The sequence below is a fragment of the Canis lupus genome, chromosome 3 (assembly GCF_011100685.1).
Source record: "Canis lupus familiaris isolate Mischka breed German Shepherd chromosome 3, alternate assembly UU_Cfam_GSD_1.0, whole genome shotgun sequence".
Classification (NCBI taxonomy): domain Eukaryota; kingdom Metazoa; phylum Chordata; class Mammalia; order Carnivora; family Canidae; genus Canis; species Canis lupus.
In genome coordinates this window covers 58998609-59015246 of record NC_049224.1, presented here as the reverse complement: position 1 = coordinate 59015246, position 16638 = coordinate 58998609, and the positions used below count along the sequence as shown (strand labels likewise).

At 56.9% G+C, this 16638-nt stretch overlaps 1 protein-coding gene across 3 annotated transcripts in view; it reads left to right on the top strand.

Moving 5' to 3' along the window:
- The window catches only part of PPP2R2C (protein phosphatase 2 regulatory subunit Bgamma), a 133573-nt gene extending 117479 nt beyond the window's left edge, over positions 1-16094 (top strand). For all 3 annotated transcript variants that reach the window (XM_038533058.1, XM_038533059.1, XM_038533057.1), the window contains exons 7-9: positions 281-450; positions 5079-5170; positions 13298-16094. In XM_038533058.1, the coding sequence (XP_038388986.1) occupies positions 281-450; positions 5079-5170; positions 13298-13589 (554 nt within the window). In that variant the 3' untranslated portion in view covers positions 13590-16094. The remainder of the gene's footprint in view (positions 1-280; positions 451-5078; positions 5171-13297) is intronic.
- The last annotated feature ends 544 nt before the right edge of the window (positions 16095-16638 follow it).

The following is a 16638-nucleotide window of genomic DNA, read 5'->3' as shown; positions in this document are numbered from 1 at the left end:
GTTTTTATTAGGTGGTTAGATGAGTTATGAACAGGAAGGGCTCTGCACAGAATCAGGCTGAGAATAAATGCTCAATAAACATTGTCCCGAAAGCTGTTCTTTCCCTCCTCAGACAGCCCTTTGGGCCCACTGCCTCGGAGAGTGGGTGTTCAGTTACAGGTTTGAGGAATGAATGAGTGACCCTACAGCGAGAGCCCAGGATGGAAAACAGAGCGGTCTGTTATTCTGGCCCGTGGGGGCGAGCAGCCCTGTGATGGCCATGGATTCTCTGTCCTCACAGTGTTTGAAGAGCCTGAGGACCCCAGTAACCGCTCCTTCTTCTCGGAAATCATCTCCTCTGTGTCGGACGTGAAGTTCAGCCACAGCGGCCGGTACATGCTCACCCGGGATTACCTCACGGTCAAAGTCTGGGACCTGAACATGGAGGCGAGGCCCATAGAGACCTACCAGGTAGGTGCCACAGCCCAGAAAAATCGGAGCCCCTCTGCAGAGTAGGAGACCCTCCCACCCCGGGCCTCCGTGCCCTGTGCCCAGAACTCCCCCAGACAGGGTGTCCCCAGCCACAGAAGTGGCCTTCATACACCTGTATTGTAGGCGAAGATGCTAAGGCTCAGGTAATCAGGGAGCCCGTCCCCAGCCCCAGCAGAAGCACCTGCTCTGTCCTGCCTCACCGGGTCGGTGGGTGCTGTCCACTTGTTTGCTGGCCTCTGCGGTCTGGGGCCCAGATGAACAAGGTTGAGCATCAGGCTCAGCCCAGTTTGAGGGTTCAGATGATTAAGGGTACAGATGTTGTGCCTCCTCGGAGCAGCGTCTGCAGCCCTAGGTTAAAATGGGAGAAACAGTGCCCTCCCCCAGGGGACACCTGCTGAGCGCGGGCAGTGGGGACAGGGTGGCATGCTCTGTTTCTACATCCTCAACCACAGGCCTTGGAAGCCAGGCACGTAGGCTGAAGCCAGGGACACCTTCCAGGAAAGTTATAATTTATCAGTTTTCTGTTATGATCTACCCAGATATATTAGGGGGTAAAAAACGAAATTCATGTGATGTTAAAGTGAAACCCACTGGAAGCTCCCCCGGTCAGACCCTCACAGTGTCACCAAATATTAGGTGCCCACAAGGTGTCACACACTTAACAGTCGTCACTTCAATTCCTTACCACTCCTGCAAAAGGGGGTGCCATCAGCTCCACTTGGCTGGAAGGGAACTTGGGTGCTAAGAGGCCAGGACAAGTGGGAGCTGCCTTGCAGCTGGCCGGTGGTGGACGCAGAGCCCAGGGGGGCCCTCCAGCCCATTCCCTGTCCTCCCTCCCTGTCAGGGCCTAGGGTAGGGATGCAGGAGTGACAACCTTCCATGGCCCTGTCATCAGTAAAGACCCACAGACCCCAAAACTAGGTGTGATGTTTAACATGGGCATTTTGCAGAGAGAGGGTCTGTAGCCTCCAGAGATCCTCAAAGTATGTGGGGACCCAATAACGTGGAAGGGGACTGTTTTGGAGACAAGGCCAAGAGCTGGGTGCTTGGCTTCTGGCCTCCTGGCCTGTTGACCCTATCATAAAATAGTTACATGAAACCAAGATGGAAACTAACATTTTTGGCTATTATGCTCTAGGACTGGGCTCAGCAGGGGTGCGGTTGTTGATGCACAGTGATGAACACACAGGGACTTTTCTCCTTTCACAAGAAGCCACAAGAACAGAGAATGGCTCTGGGACCTCCATGGTATCCCAGCAGCTCCTTCTGTGATCAAGTCCACCCTGCCGTCATGTGTGACACCTCATGGTGGCAGAACGGCTGCCACACCTCCAGGAACTCCATGCCTACATTCCAAGGAGGAAATAGGAAATGTGAAAGGCTGTGTTAGTTGGGTCTGTTGGATGTTTTCTTGGGAGTACACAAGCTTTCCCAGAGCACTCCTCAGAAGACTTCTTACAAGTCGTTGGCCAGAATGGGTCTGTGACCAGGCTGGGGAATGAGTTTTATGGCCTCTGTGTTTGAGGAAGGTAGGGGAGAGGGGGTGGGGAAGGGCGTCAGTGAGCCAGCCCTCAGCCTATGCCGCCTCGAGCTGAGTCCTTGGCAGAGCTTTCTACTTTAAAGCCTCACATTTGCCCTGGGAAGTGGGGCCAGTGTTCTGTTGATCGCATTTTATTTGGAGAAAATGGAATGAAACGGTACATCTGTGGGAGTAGAGCTAGCAAACGCACACCTGAGGTGGCTGCTCACGGCTTTCCCCAGAGCCCACGCTCTTCCTTGGCCTGCCACCCGAGGGCAGGAGGCGCTCACCGCTCTGGAGAGGGAGAGCCAGGACAGTGCGTGGAGGTGCTTGGACGAGTGTAGCAGTGAGGCTGCTGTGCCCCCACAGGGAGCGGAGCACACACGATAGTGCTGATCTGGAGGGGTGAACACGAGCCCCTGAGAGTCACCATTCACCCTCATCTATCTGGGTGGTTACACATGTTTGGCAGGTGTGTTCTGTGCCTGGCGAGAGCCTGGGCTCAGGGAGAGGTAGGGGCCACAGCCTCACCCCCTTGACAGGGACCCAGTGAGCCTCAGCCAGGTGCCGCTGCAGGAGCGGGGGACTCCCTGGGAGGGGGCGGCTCCCCGAGGGGGGCACCTGTCTGAAGGAGATAGCAGCACCCTCCCGCATCTGTTTCCCCTTTCCCCGCTCTGCATCCTCCATCACCCCTGGTGCTCTCTCATGTGTGTCCATCAGCCTTCCTCTCAGGCTCCCCCAGGGCTGCCTTGGCCTCTGTCACTTGGCTCCTCGGGGACTCACAAGCCATCAGGGGTCCCCTCTGTGTGGCCTCATCTGTGCCATGGTCCCATCCGAGGCAGCCTGGGCTCCAGTGTGCAGCTGGCAATGCTCCTCCTCCCGAGGTCTGTGCAGCCTTATTCCTGGCCCTGCCGGCTCCCATGGAGGGAGCTCCCCACCCCACATGCTCACCAGGGGAGGGGGGCTCACCATGGGAGGAGGGCAGGAGTCCCTGACACAGTGGCTCCATCCCAGGTGTCCCTGAGCCCTGCCCTATGCTTCCCTCCCTCCAGGTGCTGTTGATGCACAAAACCCCCACCCCCCACCATCCCACCTCCTCCCTTGGGTCCTGCAGCACAGACCCTGGGCTCTCCCCTTTCTGCTTCCCGGCCTCCTCAGCCCATTGCAAGTCTCACCCTTCTCCTTCTGGCCTCTGGCTGGGGATGAAGGCCCATCATCCTCCCATTGCATGCCCTCCCCCAGACCCAGAGCCTTGTGGCACCTGGGGAGCCATAAACCGGGTCTCTAACCCCATTTGTTCATTCTAAAAAAATGCATAGAGCCCCTGTGTTGTACCAGACCCTGTGCACCCCATTGAGAAACTGTGAGGAACAAGATAGATCCTGCCTCGAGGGGCCTCCGTTCCAATGGGAGAGATGAACAGAAACTGAGCAAATAGACAAAATAATCCCAAACTGCAGAATGTGTGACAAATAAAGCAAACCAGGGGCTGGGGCAAAGAAAGTAGGGCTGCTGGAGTCTGAGGGAGGTGAGGGCATCCACCATCTGGGGAAGAAGGTGCTCCCAGAGGCGGGAACAGTAAGTGCAAAGGCCCTGAGGCAGGCACACATGGTTAGTGCGGTGGTCAAGCCATGGTGGGGAGCCAGCTGGAGCAGAGTGAGCAGAGAGGAGAGAAGACTCTGAGGTCAGAGAAGCAATTGGGGACAGAGCCTGGGGTGGGTTGTGAGCACTGGAGGGTCTCGAGCAGCAGTGTGCCATGATCCACAGTGGTTTCTTGAGGGTCTTCCCGGCTGCCTATGGAGACAGAAGAGTTGGGGGCATAGCACGGGGAGAACGGTCGGGAGGTGTTTGCCGAGAGATGGTGCTGGGAGCAGGTGGCAGCAGGACGCGGTGAGAAGCAGTTGGGCCCCGGATCACTTTGGATTCTGGACCAGCCGCTTGTGGGGTGTGACCAGCCAGAGGTGGGGGGAGGGATGCTGTTGCTTGTGACCTTAGTACCGGGGAGCACGGAGGCTGGTGGAGGGCCCGGGGGCTCGTCAGTGGGGGCTCGTGGGCAGCCTGGAGGGGCCTCTCGCCCATCCCTGTGGCCTCCTCCCTCCGTGAGGAGGTCCCTGTGTAAGATGGGGGCGAACCTTCGGAGCAGGAGGGGTCCACACAGAAACTTGGGGCAGGAGCCACAGACGCCCCTCCAGGGAGAGCCGCAGGGGATGAGACAGCACATCCTGGGACCCATCGAGGCTGCCGGTGGGCACCCATCTTTTTAAAGATGAATTAAGAGGTTCCCGACCCCCTTTCTAGATGGGAAACCCAAGGCTCACAGAACACAGAAGTTAAGGGACCCTCTGGGTCACACAGTAAGGGGTCGAGACAGGCATGTGGGCTTTGGGGACCTGGGTGCCCTCCACTCCCCCACCCTGAAGGCAGGGCCACACCCCCGGCTGACAGCTGGTGCTCATGAGGCCCTCGGGTGGGGGAGAGCTTGTGGGATGAGGCTGCTGCCAGGTGGCCATGGTCCACAGGGGCATCGCCATCTCTCCCAGGGTGTCAGGTGACTCTGGAAGAGGGTCCTGACTGTGTGACTTTGGGCCAGTTACTTACCCTCTCTGAGTGGCAGTGCCTCATCCACAAAACAGGACGAGTGACGTCTACTGAGATCATGTTAAGGAGCCTGTGTGAGCTCCCCTTCCCCTTCGTCCACGATTTGGGCTCACGTGACTGTCACTGTCCTCAGGGGGCATGACCCTACACCAGGCAGTCTCTGGTTGATCCCATGACGGCCCATGAGGTATGTGCTCTAAGCACTCTAAGGAAGAAGAAACCAAGGCCCAGAAAGGTGAAGTTACTAGTCCAGGATCACACAGCAGTAGTAGGGGAGAGGCCAGGATTTGGTCCCGATGTGCTGTTCCCTTTGTCATCCCGACTGTCCTCTCTCTGGCCACAGCTCAGGGATTGGCCATGACAGGCTGTGGGCCCATCTCAATGAGCAGGGCTGGATTGGGAGGGCATCCGGACCCCAGAGGGCACAGCCTCTCACTACTTAGGGAGACGTGCCCCCTGCATCAGCTCACCCTGCCCCTTCTCTCACTAGGTCCATGATTACCTTCGGAGCAAGCTCTGTTCCCTATATGAGAATGACTGCATTTTCGACAAGTTTGAATGTGCCTGGAACGGAAGCGACAGGTAACCCCCCCATCCAATCCTAGGACAGTGATCCCCTAGCTGGAGAGGGCCTCGGCCGCTGACCTAGCATCTGCTGCTAATGAGCCTTGGTGAATGAAGGTGTTGGGGTTGCAGGGGGAGGTTGCCGAGCCCCTCTTCTTGCAGCGCCCACGAGAACTCAGGACACATCCTCAACCACACTGCCTCCACTTTGAGCCCCGGGTTTGGTTTCCTGAGCGGTAGTGGAAGCATTCAGTCCATTCTGGGTCCCTAGCACACGGCTGCTTCCCTGGGCTGTCAGGAGGAGGGGTGTTTCCAGCGTCTGGGCACCCATGGGGCAGAGAGCTTCGGCCATTGTGTGCACCCTACCCCCACCCTGGATTGTGGCTGCACCTGCCTCTTTCTTGCAGCTCCCCTATATCAGTCCCGCTGGAGCAGGAGGGCATATCTTAGCTCCCACGCCTCTGGGGCTGGCAGGGTTCCCCACGTCTGGCCACCTCTCACAGCCCCACCCACCCACCCGGGAAATGGCCTGATGTGAGCTCCTGACTCCCCATGGATGGTTCATTCAGCCCAGGGCAGGTGCGGACAGGAAGGCCTACGCTGAGACCATAGGGTTGGGGTGGGGAGGAGGTCCAGAAACCACAGGGATGGGGCTGGGAGGGAGCCACCTGCATACAGGCTGGCCCCATGTGGGGCTAGGCCACTGTGGCCAGGGGTGGGGATGCCCTATAGCTGCTGCTGACATCCTGGGGCTCACCTAGCCCCCTGGGGTCTCTGAGCAAGGCAGTGCTCTCCATCAGGGACCAGTATGCTGGTCACAGGGGGTCTGTTGAGTAACACTCAGAAAACCAGGGTAGAGGCCCTGGCTGGAGACCAGGCTGACTCAGAAGGTCACAGGGGACACATGGCACTCCAGGTGCCCGCACCCTGGCTGACCCCAGACACCCTCGCACCCCCACCCAGGACAGGGCTTCTCACATACCCCGGAGCTGCAGACGCTGACACATAGGGGTTCCCTGGTGAGCACTGGCAGTGGGTCTTGGGATAGGGGTTCACTAGAATCTCAGGTGAGGGACTGTTGCTGGCCAGAGGGGATTCCAACACTACTGTGTGTGAGTGTGTGCGTGTGTGCATGTGTTGGGGAGTCTCCTCTGGCTGCGGCCGCTGCACGCCCTTCTTCCACATTACCACCAGGGGGCACTCGTGAACAGGCAATGCCTGGCTCCCAACAGACAGGAGCCGCCAAGCTTGTCCTGGCTGCAGCCCAGCCTGGAGCTCAGCTGTCCTGCCTCTCACACACCACTTCCTGCCATGCACTTTACATGACAGCCACCCCCACCCCTGGGGGTCCTGCTACTCACCTCAGGGGATGTAGCTCTGCGACGAGCTCCACTCCCCGCGTCCTGAAATCCTGGCCACACTGCACCTAGCTCACTCCTGCTGGCACCTGAGATTACTGACCCAACTGAAGGCCGCCTCCTCCAGGAAGGGCCCTCTCCACCTTGTTGGCCCCCCTAGCCCCTTGTGTCTTAGCATCTATCATGTTTTCTCCTTGTCTCTGTTTGCCTGCCCTGTTGGCTGACGTGCCCATGAGGGTGCGACTGTGGCCCAGCCCATCCTGAGCAGTTCATGCGGGGCCCTAGGAGTGTCTAGCCGGTGGCTATTCATATTCAGAAGGCACAGGGGTGTGTCACCCCCTTCTACTTCATCCTGAACGCTCCTCTGAGCCTGTTGTGCCCTGTGGAGGAGAGTCCCTGTCTTCTAGGAGCTCAGGGGTTAAGGAGAGAAGCAAGTACTGCCCCCTGGGAACCCCACTCTTGCAGAGCAAAGCAACTCTCTGAACCCCACAGGCTCACCACGAGTGGTGCTTCTGATATCAGTGGGGAGCCTTAGTGGTCTGCTGGCTGTCTGATGTCCCTCACGGTGGCATCGTACCAAACGCCAGCAAGACCAAGACAGGCAGCGTGGTGCAGAGGGAAGGGTCAGACACCCTGGGTTTCTGGTCTACCCTCCACCACTCTCCAGTCCTGCACTTGAACGAGCTGCCGGGTCTCCTGAGTCTGCTCACCTGGTGCACAGTTCTAATAAACGCACAGCTGAGACCCTGCATGTGAGGCTCCTGGCAAGGTTGTGGGTCTGTGTGGGCAGTGGAAGTTCTGGTTATTTTGCACATACCTGTTACCCACGTCAAAGAACCCTGCTGAGCCTCCAAGTCCCATTTCAAGTGCCACCTCTTCTAGGAAGCTTTCCTTGACCTGTTCTGCTTGGGACAAAGGGATTTGCGTCAACCAGGCGTCTTCCAATTGCAGAGGTCAGACAAGCCTAAGCTTGCTCTGAGCAGGTGCAGACAAGGCTACCCCAGGGCTCTGATGTGTCCTGGGCCATCGCTTTCCCTGTCTATTCCTATCTCTGTGCCTCCCTGCTTCTCTTTACACACTAGCCTCAACCTGTGCTGAGGCTCCAGTCGCTGCTGGGGATGATGGTCCCAAGTAGTTCCCCTGGCCTTGATATCACAGCCTGCCGCTGTCCCCGGGTCAATGGGAATTTCTCCCGGAGGGTCAGGGTTGGATTGCCTTTGGGTTACATGCTCACTTTTGGAGTCTGTCAGCATGCACGTGATTTTTGCATGCCACGCTTGGCCAGCAGGGGGCGTGTAGAGCCCCCACCTGCTGGCATAGGAACCAGAGCCTTCCCACCCAGGAAAGAGCAACCACTGAGGTCCCCGGTGAAGAAGATGAAGCTAGCAGAGGTGAAGCAACCTGCCTAGACACCATAGAGGCCAGGGGCTTGCCCTTTACTTTGTTAAAGGAACCTTCTGTCCTGGTGTGGGTCGCAGGGTACTGGGACCTGGAGTTCTGAGATGAGAGAGACCATTCTTGCAGGTGGGGAAGGGGCTCCGTCCCCCCCAACCCCGCCCATGTCAGCTGGATCCTGCATCTCAACGGAGGAGGATTAACAATTGTGTGGGTTGCCAGGACTTTAGTGACCTCACCCCACCTTCCCCTTGGTGGACCAGAAGGGGGAGAGCTGCATGAAAGCTGTCACTGGCTAAGTGAGCAAAGGGGGGATGCCTTCCTCTCTTCTCTGCCCTCCTGGCCTGGAGGGAGGGTGTGGCCCCTGACAGGAACCTTCCCTGAGAATTGGTTCTCATCCCTGTTCCTTCTACTCCTCTATTTTACGCATCCCCTCTCAGAGCTAGCCAGCGGGGCTTCAGGCCAGGAAGATGATTCAAATCAAGAAATACCTGTCGGCATGTAGTATAACGAAGGGCAGAATTTCCCAGGGCCACCATACTGCCCCGTTTTACTGAAAATTCCATTCTCATCGGGAGCTAGGGTCCCTTGTTACCCCCATTTTATCAATGGAAAAACCTCCAGGGAGAGATGGGAAGCGGAAGCATGGTAGAGGCAGAGCTAGAATTTGGACCCAGGTGGGCTGGCCTGAGCACCTGCCTGCAATACCTGGGTGTGGGGGCGTGCCTTTGCCTTTTAGGCCCAAGAAAAGCAAACAAGTGGGGAGAGACCCCATATTTTACAGTGAGGCCAGTTACCATGCCCAGACTGCAGGCGCCTGGGGCAGCCCGGCAGGTTCCTGACCCCAGTCGGAGTTCCACAGCAGCCACTCTGGGCACAGAGAGGGGAGACCTTGACCCCATAGGGATCTCAGGTGTCCCCATCCAGCCTGGGTATCGGAAACCACAGCCGTGCCCTGGCCCCAGGCTGCTGAGTCCACCCCGGGGCAGGGCTGGCATGGGTTCTAGGAGTTCCTCAGGTAGGTCTGTGGCCAACAGGTGATGCCTTTCCTCTGCAGGCTCTGGCAGTGACCACCTAATAGGGTGGAAGCCAGATGAGGGAGTAGGTGCTGCAGCTGCTCGCCCTGGGGGAGGGGGAGAGTCCACCTTCTCTTGCTAACATCTCAGTACTGCCCCGTGAGTCCCAGAGCTGGACACAGCGAGTGATGAGGAAGGAGCGAAAGCAGGAATCACCTTCTGATAAAGACTGGGGCCGTGGGCATCTGGGCTTATCAGCACTTACTCACTGTACATTTGTTGTGGGATCCTGGCAGGTGGGGCCTTCCCTGTGACCCAGCCTGGCCCAGCACCTGACAACAGTGGACACCCACTGTGGGACTGATGGGGAGCATCGGCAGGGCCACAGGCAGGTCCCCCCCCCCCGCCCCCACTTATTGTCTGCTGAGCCAGACAGGCCTGATGGGTTGCTGACCTGGGTCGGGAGGTCAGAGTTTATCCCAGCTGGTGACCCCCGAGGTCCAAGCATCCCTCTCTACAAGGCACATGGCAGAGTCTAGGCAGGTATCAGCTGGGATCTGCAGATTCCAGCCTTGGCATCCCCGAGAGCACAGGGCACCTGGGACACAGCGGAGATGGGATCCAGTGCCTCCGTGGGAGGACCATGTGGCTTATAGGGCACAGACTAGAGCAAAGCTCAGCAGGAAGCCTGGGCAGGAGGGGAATGGGTGGAGGCCTATCAGGGGAGGGAGCTGGGGATGGCCTCCTGGAAGAGGTGCCTTCAAGTCTCAAGAAACCAGTAGGAATTTGCCCATAGGGGGTGGAAGGGCATTGGGGCAGAGGGAGCATCACGGCAGAAGCCTCAGGAAAAGAACAACTGCTGTGGCCATAGCTTGGAGGTGAGGGCAGAGGTTAAGTCTCAGGGTTCATAGGTGCTCTAGGGCCTCCCTGGGGTGGGTGCCATGAGAGTCCAGCATGGGTGTCATGGGCTTGGGGGCTGGGCTGGAGATCAGAGGCAGGGTGACCAGTGAGCAGGCTGTTGCAGCTGTCCCTCGGGGCCAGGGACAAGGGTGATGTGGGCGGTGAAGGTAGAGGGGAAGGTTTAGAGTCAGACCACCCCAGGTACCGGGTCACATACACCCTTGTGGGTGGCCATAGGGCCCGGGGGTCCCCGTCCACTGGCTGCCACAGGGACCTGGGTGGAGCCTTAAAAAAAACATTCCCCCCTCGCCCTCCACCCCCACCCGGTTCCGGGAAGCAAGAGATGTGATGCAGAAGCTCCCGAGAGAGGTCATGACCTCCTGGGCTGCACGAGGATCTGACGATGAACAGGCCACCAAGTGTCTGCTTATTATATCAAGAGGAGCTAGTGAGCCCTGTTTCCTGCAGCCCCCAGCCCCTCGGCCGTGGGACTGTGGCACTGGGCTGCAGGGTGGCCCCTTTTGCCGTTCCCCAGCCTTGGTGGCAATGCTAACGTCACCTGGTCCCCGGCCCTAGCTCTGTCCTCCAGCATGGGCCATGTAAAGCCCCAGTTATGAGCACTCCACAGGCTGGGTGTCCCCAACTGGCATCCCTAGGTCTCCAGTGGGCTCCTGGGGGCCTGATGTTGGGGACCTGTCTTTCCCCCGGAAAACAGCTCTGGGTCTCTGAGTTTGCCGACCCCTCTCCTTCCTGTGGCCTGGTCTGTTCTAAACTGCAGGCTAAAGCCGGTGCAGAGAAGCCCCCACCCCCACCCCCTGCTCCATCCCAGGTCAGATGCAGAGGGGTGGATGGGCGAGGTCCTTGTGAGGGCCTGTGACCCTTCTGCTGCATTCCCTCATTCCAGCAGATCCTCAAGAGCACCTGGGGGGCACGTACCTCTGAACTCGCAGGTGTGGCTGTGAATAGTGAGTAAGAGAAGCTCCTGGGCACTTCCTTCCCTGCAGTTTACAGAGCATTCGCTGCTTTCTCCTCGAGCACCAGGCCAGGGGTTCGACTTGGTCTGCCTCTGTGTCTGCGGCTAAGGTTCTGCATTCTTTCCCTCCCTCTCCCCAATGAGGCCAAGCTGGGCCTTGGGGCTCAAACAAGACACTCCTGCCCCAAGAACCCCCACCCAGCAGTGGAGACAAGGTCCCCGCAGACACTGGCCCACGCTGATTAGCTTAGCGCCATGAGGGTCCCCCGCCTGCCCCTCTTGCTCCCCTAGCCTGTGCCCTGAGGCCGACCATGCAGGCCCTGCCTTAATAGGCCTGGTGACCTCTGGCTTCTGGCCAGCTTTAAGCAGTGGGGACAGTGGAGGGAGGTCTGAAGGTGGGAGAGAGAGACAGGTGATCTGTCCCACCTCCCTCCCTGTCCTCTCAGCCGACTGTGTCCCTTTGGGTGCTTCTCCCATCAGCCAGCCAGCCTCTCCACACAGATCCGGCTCTAGCTCTGGCTCCGTCAGCTCTCCTCCCCTCCCCACTCAGGCCTGGGGGGTTGGCAACAAAATCTCCAAAAGTTCCAGCCTCAGGGCACGGCAGTTTCCCTGTGGTTCCCTTAGAACTTTCCAGAACATTTGTGCATAACCTCTTTACGGAGTCCTCCAGTCACCCACTTGGCGTGTGACTTCTGCCCTCTGATCCTCGCCTGGGCCTGCCTGGACACCCCAGGAACATCGCAGAAGAAGCGCTTTATGGAGGAGGTTTCCTATCCTCACTCACAGATCTCTCAACATGAGGTCTGACAAAGCAGTTTGGGTGGCAGGGGGAGGGGACACCGATGCTACCTCCGCAGATCATGGGCCGCATTGGAAAGCCTCGCCTCATGGGTGGAGGCCAGCTCCGGGAACCACGCGTGCAGAGTGTGCAGGGGAGGCCCGATGCCACTCATGGGTGGAAAGCCAAAGCCTGTACTTCCCGCAAAGCAGCTGCCGTCCCAGACCTGCCAGGCCCCGGGAACACAAGGCCCTTCCTAGGAAGGATCAGAACTCTGAGGGGCCGCCTTCTCAGTGAGAAAGGAGGCAGAAGGAGGCAAACCCCCTGCCCTCCGCTGGGGAGGTCTCTCCCCTCGGGCAGGTCCAGGAGCCAGGCAGCAGCAGGCCTCCCCACCATACACCCTGCCCCACCATCTAGAAGGGACTGACATTGAGAGATGGTCCACAGGTGAGGTGACGGGGACTCCTGTGTGTCTGGTGCAGGCCCCAGGAGGCTGGTTTCCCCAGTTCTCGTAGAGATGCTGCAGGTGGGGCCTGGGGTACTCACTCTCTCCATGTCTATCAACTCACATTCTCCCACAGAAGGGAACTTGGTACCAGGAGCTGTGTCCCTCTCAGCCTGTGACTCAGCATCACCCAGGGCCCCCAAGCCCCTCCATGCATCTGAACTCCCACAGCCCAGGTGCCTGGTCTGTCCAGGTGGATCTCGCCTCCAGCATCTCCTGCCCCTCTGCCCAGCATTGTTCCCCTGACTTGGGCAAGCTTAAAGACACACCATACGTGCATAGCCCTTGTGAACCAGGGGTCTGCAGGGCTCTGTGTCACCTCTAAGGGACACATTCAGCTTCCAGAGGGAAGAAAGGAACTCCAGTCTGTAGGCACCCTCCTGAAGAACAATGAAGGGGGCCCCATTTTGTGGAATCCTCTCCCTCCCTCCTCAGTTATTTTGCACCCCCCCCACACACACACACACACTCCCTCCCTGCCTGTCCTGGGGCCTCTCTCCTGGGCCAAACCCTCAAACCCCTTCTCTAGGCCTAGGCCCTGATGGCTGTCCCAGCTCTTACCAAGCAGACTAACATGGTCTCTCTCCCATGCCACAGGAACCCATTCTCCTTAGAGGAGGTGGGGGGAAGAGAAATGGAGTGCAAAGACAAGTGTCAAATTCTCTTTAGCAGGACAGGGAAGTCCGTGAACACTTGAACTTCACTGGTGTGCAAAGAGTATGTAGTCCCTCAGCTCCCTAGAATAGCAGGGTCCCTGCCATGAAGGGCCTGGTGTGAGGTCAATTCAGGACCAGCCCTGGGTCAGCCTTGGAGTCTACAGTTGGGCCTCAGCTTCTGTGTTTATTTACCCTTGGCTTTCCTTCTGCTGGTGCTTAGTCTCTCTGGAAGGTTAGGCATCTCCTGGAGGAAAAGGAGAGTACAGGTGGGTTTTCTCAGTGATGTCTTGGGCAGAGCATTAAGGGGTCTTAGCTGCTGGCCACAGAGGCCAAGTGCAGATGGCAGCTGAGCCATGAGGGAGGACAGAAGCCTGAGACGAAGGAGGGGACCCCGAGAGGAAGGTGGGGACTGGGACCCATCTCTTCTCCTCCACCCTGGGGAGTGGGGTGGGGGGTAGCCTTCCCAGGAGGGAGCATGGCCCTGCAGCCCGGGGCATATCACCTGCAGCGTGGCACATTTCCACCCGCGTCCTCCCCACCTGACGTCTCTCCTCCTCCCACCAGCGTCATTATGACCGGGGCCTACAACAACTTCTTCCGCATGTTTGACCGGAACACGAAGCGCGACGTGACCCTGGAGGCGTCGAGGGAGAGCAGCAAGCCCCGGGCCGTGCTCAAGCCACGGCGTGTGTGCGTGGGGGGCAAGCGCAGGCGGGACGACATCAGCGTGGACAGCCTGGACTTCACCAAGAAGATTCTGCACACAGCCTGGCACCCGGCCGAGAACATCATCGCCATCGCGGCCACCAACAACCTGTACATCTTCCAGGACAAAGTGAACTCCGAGATGCACTAGGTGGGCGCGGGGCCCTGTCCCCGATGCCACCCGCATGGGGCACAGCCAGGGCGACGCAGGAGCAGCCCTGTCCCCTCCCGGCTCTCCCCACCGGCCAGGCCGCCTCTGCTGGCCACTCTCTGTTGGAAAACAGGAGTAAGGAGGGTTCACAGCCACAAACGGTGAAATGGACGTGATTGTCGCCTTGGGGTCCAGGCCTCTGTTCCTGGATATAACCTTGTGCTGCCCGTTCCACTGTTAGGACGTGGATGTCTCCGGGTTCACGGCTTCCCTTCTTCCAGCAGCAACTTTTAGGAGGAAGCGGGCGCCCTAGGAGCCTCCCGGGCCCCCAGATCAGGGCTCTGGGACAGATGATGGACTTGAACAAGCCAGCTAGGGATTCTTTTGATTATCAGTGGAGCAGTTTCCATTGTCTCAGAGCTGAGGGTTTTCCCTTTGCTTTTTGGATCGTGAATTCATGCTGAGAATCGGCAGGTGCAAGCTCCTCTTTTTAAAGTCTTTCGATACCCCGGGTCTGGCGTTCCCTGAGAGGAAAGGGGGCGGTGAAATCCGCCCGTGTGTGTGTGCCTCTTCTTCTCACCCTTTATTCCAGCCTTTGCTGAGTGTGGGCCGGGGGCCAGGCACAGTGCTCGACCCGTTGGGCACATGGATTCGGTGCCCGCTCTGCGGGGCTCTCCTGTCATGCTTCCCGGTCACTGGGCACGTCATGAGAGCTTATGCCGGCTCAGTCTGTGACCCTTTAAGGTGGGTATCCATTCACTTACTCCATACACACCAGCCCCTCGCTGAGTGCCAGGCGCTGTGCCAGGTGCCTGGGATGAAAGGTGAATTGTTATCATCCCCACTACATGCATGAGGCAACGGGCTCCAAAAGAATGAACAGTTTGTCCAAAGCACGGACCGGCCAAGTGGTGGAGTCAGGGATCCTGAGCCGGTCTTCACTTGCACTGGGCGCTTTCTAGTCCACCACGTTGGCAGCTCGTGTTAAAGCAACGTTCTTGCCTGGAAGGTTCTGGAAACACCTCTTCGTCTTGTGAAGCAGAACAGAGCAGATGGGCAATGATGAGAGTCTGGGGTGACCCAAGCCGAGGCACAGAGAATGGAGAAGACCCCGGTGGTGCCAAGCTCTGTGTGCTGACTTCAGACCCCCCCTCTGGAGTGCCAGGCTGCACCCACATCTGTACCCCAGCCCCAGCCCTTTGTTCAGGTACTGAGCCGCCTCCAAGAGGAAATTGCATGTTATGACCATTTCAAGATACATTTCCTTTAATGACCCGGCCTCGGAGGACTCTTTCCTGATGGCCACACTGAATGCCGCGTCTCCACAACACCTGCTCCTGCTGCGTGGACCTGGAGACCGGTTCCACCCACCCCACCCACTCCGCCTCTCGGCGTGGAATTACAGGGAACCACTGGCTGTGCGTCGTGATTCAGAGAACAGTGCGTGCAGAGGCCGAAGCCAACTTTTTTTTTTTTTTTTACAAGATGTAACCCAACCCAGGAAACAGACCCACCCGAGATTTTTCTCAGTGGATAATGGTGTACTTTTGTGTGTGTCAAAGCACAAAACGCATGTGCATTCACTTCTGGCCATATGATATTTACACAAGGAAATGGGTCCATTGTTTTGTTCTGATTTTTTTTTTAATCAACAAGAATGAAGAATGTTTGTTTATATATCACTGTAAAATCCAGGTGACCTGGACAGTATTATATGTACATATCTATTCTAGTTAAAATTAACGATCACAGGATTGCATTCCTTTTTTCCCCCTTTGTAAAGAGGTTCAAGAATGTGGTGCATTGTATAGAAATCTCGTTGAAGCCAAAATCCAGCTCTGAGGGCCTTACACAACTACGCGGATATTTGGCACAATCCATTTCCCTTCGTGATTCGGACGCTAAGAGGAGACTTGCATTTGCAGCTGGAGGTTACTGTCAGGTCGTGGGTTTCGCATCTACCGTCTGCAGATTACGACTCTTACACTGCATTCAGAGGGAGGTCCTAATACAGCTCCTGCTTCTTCACTCTGGTTTTAAACTTTGGATACCAAACCGAAAAGGAAAAGAAAGAAAGAAAAAGATCTTGGAGGAAAAGCATGTCTTCAGATCCCTGGAAAATCATGATGTCCAAAGCAAGTTGTGAATAATGATACATGTTGGGGGGGAGGGGCAAGACTAGACACGGCAGACGGGCCAGTAAAATTGTCACAAACTCTGCTTCTTACTCTGTTTAAAATTTCTGCTCTTGAATGTATGAGCGTTCACATAGTCATTGTGAAGTTGTTGGGTCGTTTCGTTTTTATTCTCCTACTCTGAGGACTGAGCTCTGGGTGGCGTTGGATATGTGGTGGTAGGTAGACAGACTCGATCATTTTGAACTCCATAACTCATGGGTGCATTCTGGTTTTTCTTCGGTATCGCAGATTATCCAACTGTTGAATAAAATTATAAATATGTTAATACCAGCTTTTTCCAATAAAATAACAAATGTTACATCGAAAATGAGACTCAGGACGCCGTTTGTTTCTAACGAGGCTAAACCCAGGGCAGTGGGTGCCGTCAAGAGGCTGTGTGGCCGACAGGGAGGGCTGGTTTGCCTCAAGACTCTGCTTCCTCTGTCCACAAAATTTTTTAACTTTCTGAACTCTGATTTCAGCACTGGGGAAATGAAGCTAACCTTGTAATTTGGGGGTGTTAGGGGATAGATGACAGTGAATTGGATCGGATGGTGCCTGCAAAGCACAATGTCTGGCACACAAGCTCTCAATAAACAATCGTTGTTTTTGCCCTTTTTTTTGTTTTATTTTGAAGCAGGTCAACAGGGGCAACTGGGTGGCTGAGTGGTGGATCGTCTGCCTTTGGCTCAGGTCGTGATCCCGGGGTCCTGGGATCGAGACCCACATCAGGCTCAGTGCAGGGAACCTGCTTCTTCCTCTGCCTATGTCTCTGCCTCTCTCTCTGTGTCTCTCATGAATAAATAAATAAAACCCTTTAAAAAAAAAATGAAGCAGGTGAACATAGTCCACCATGATTTTCAGTATTCTCA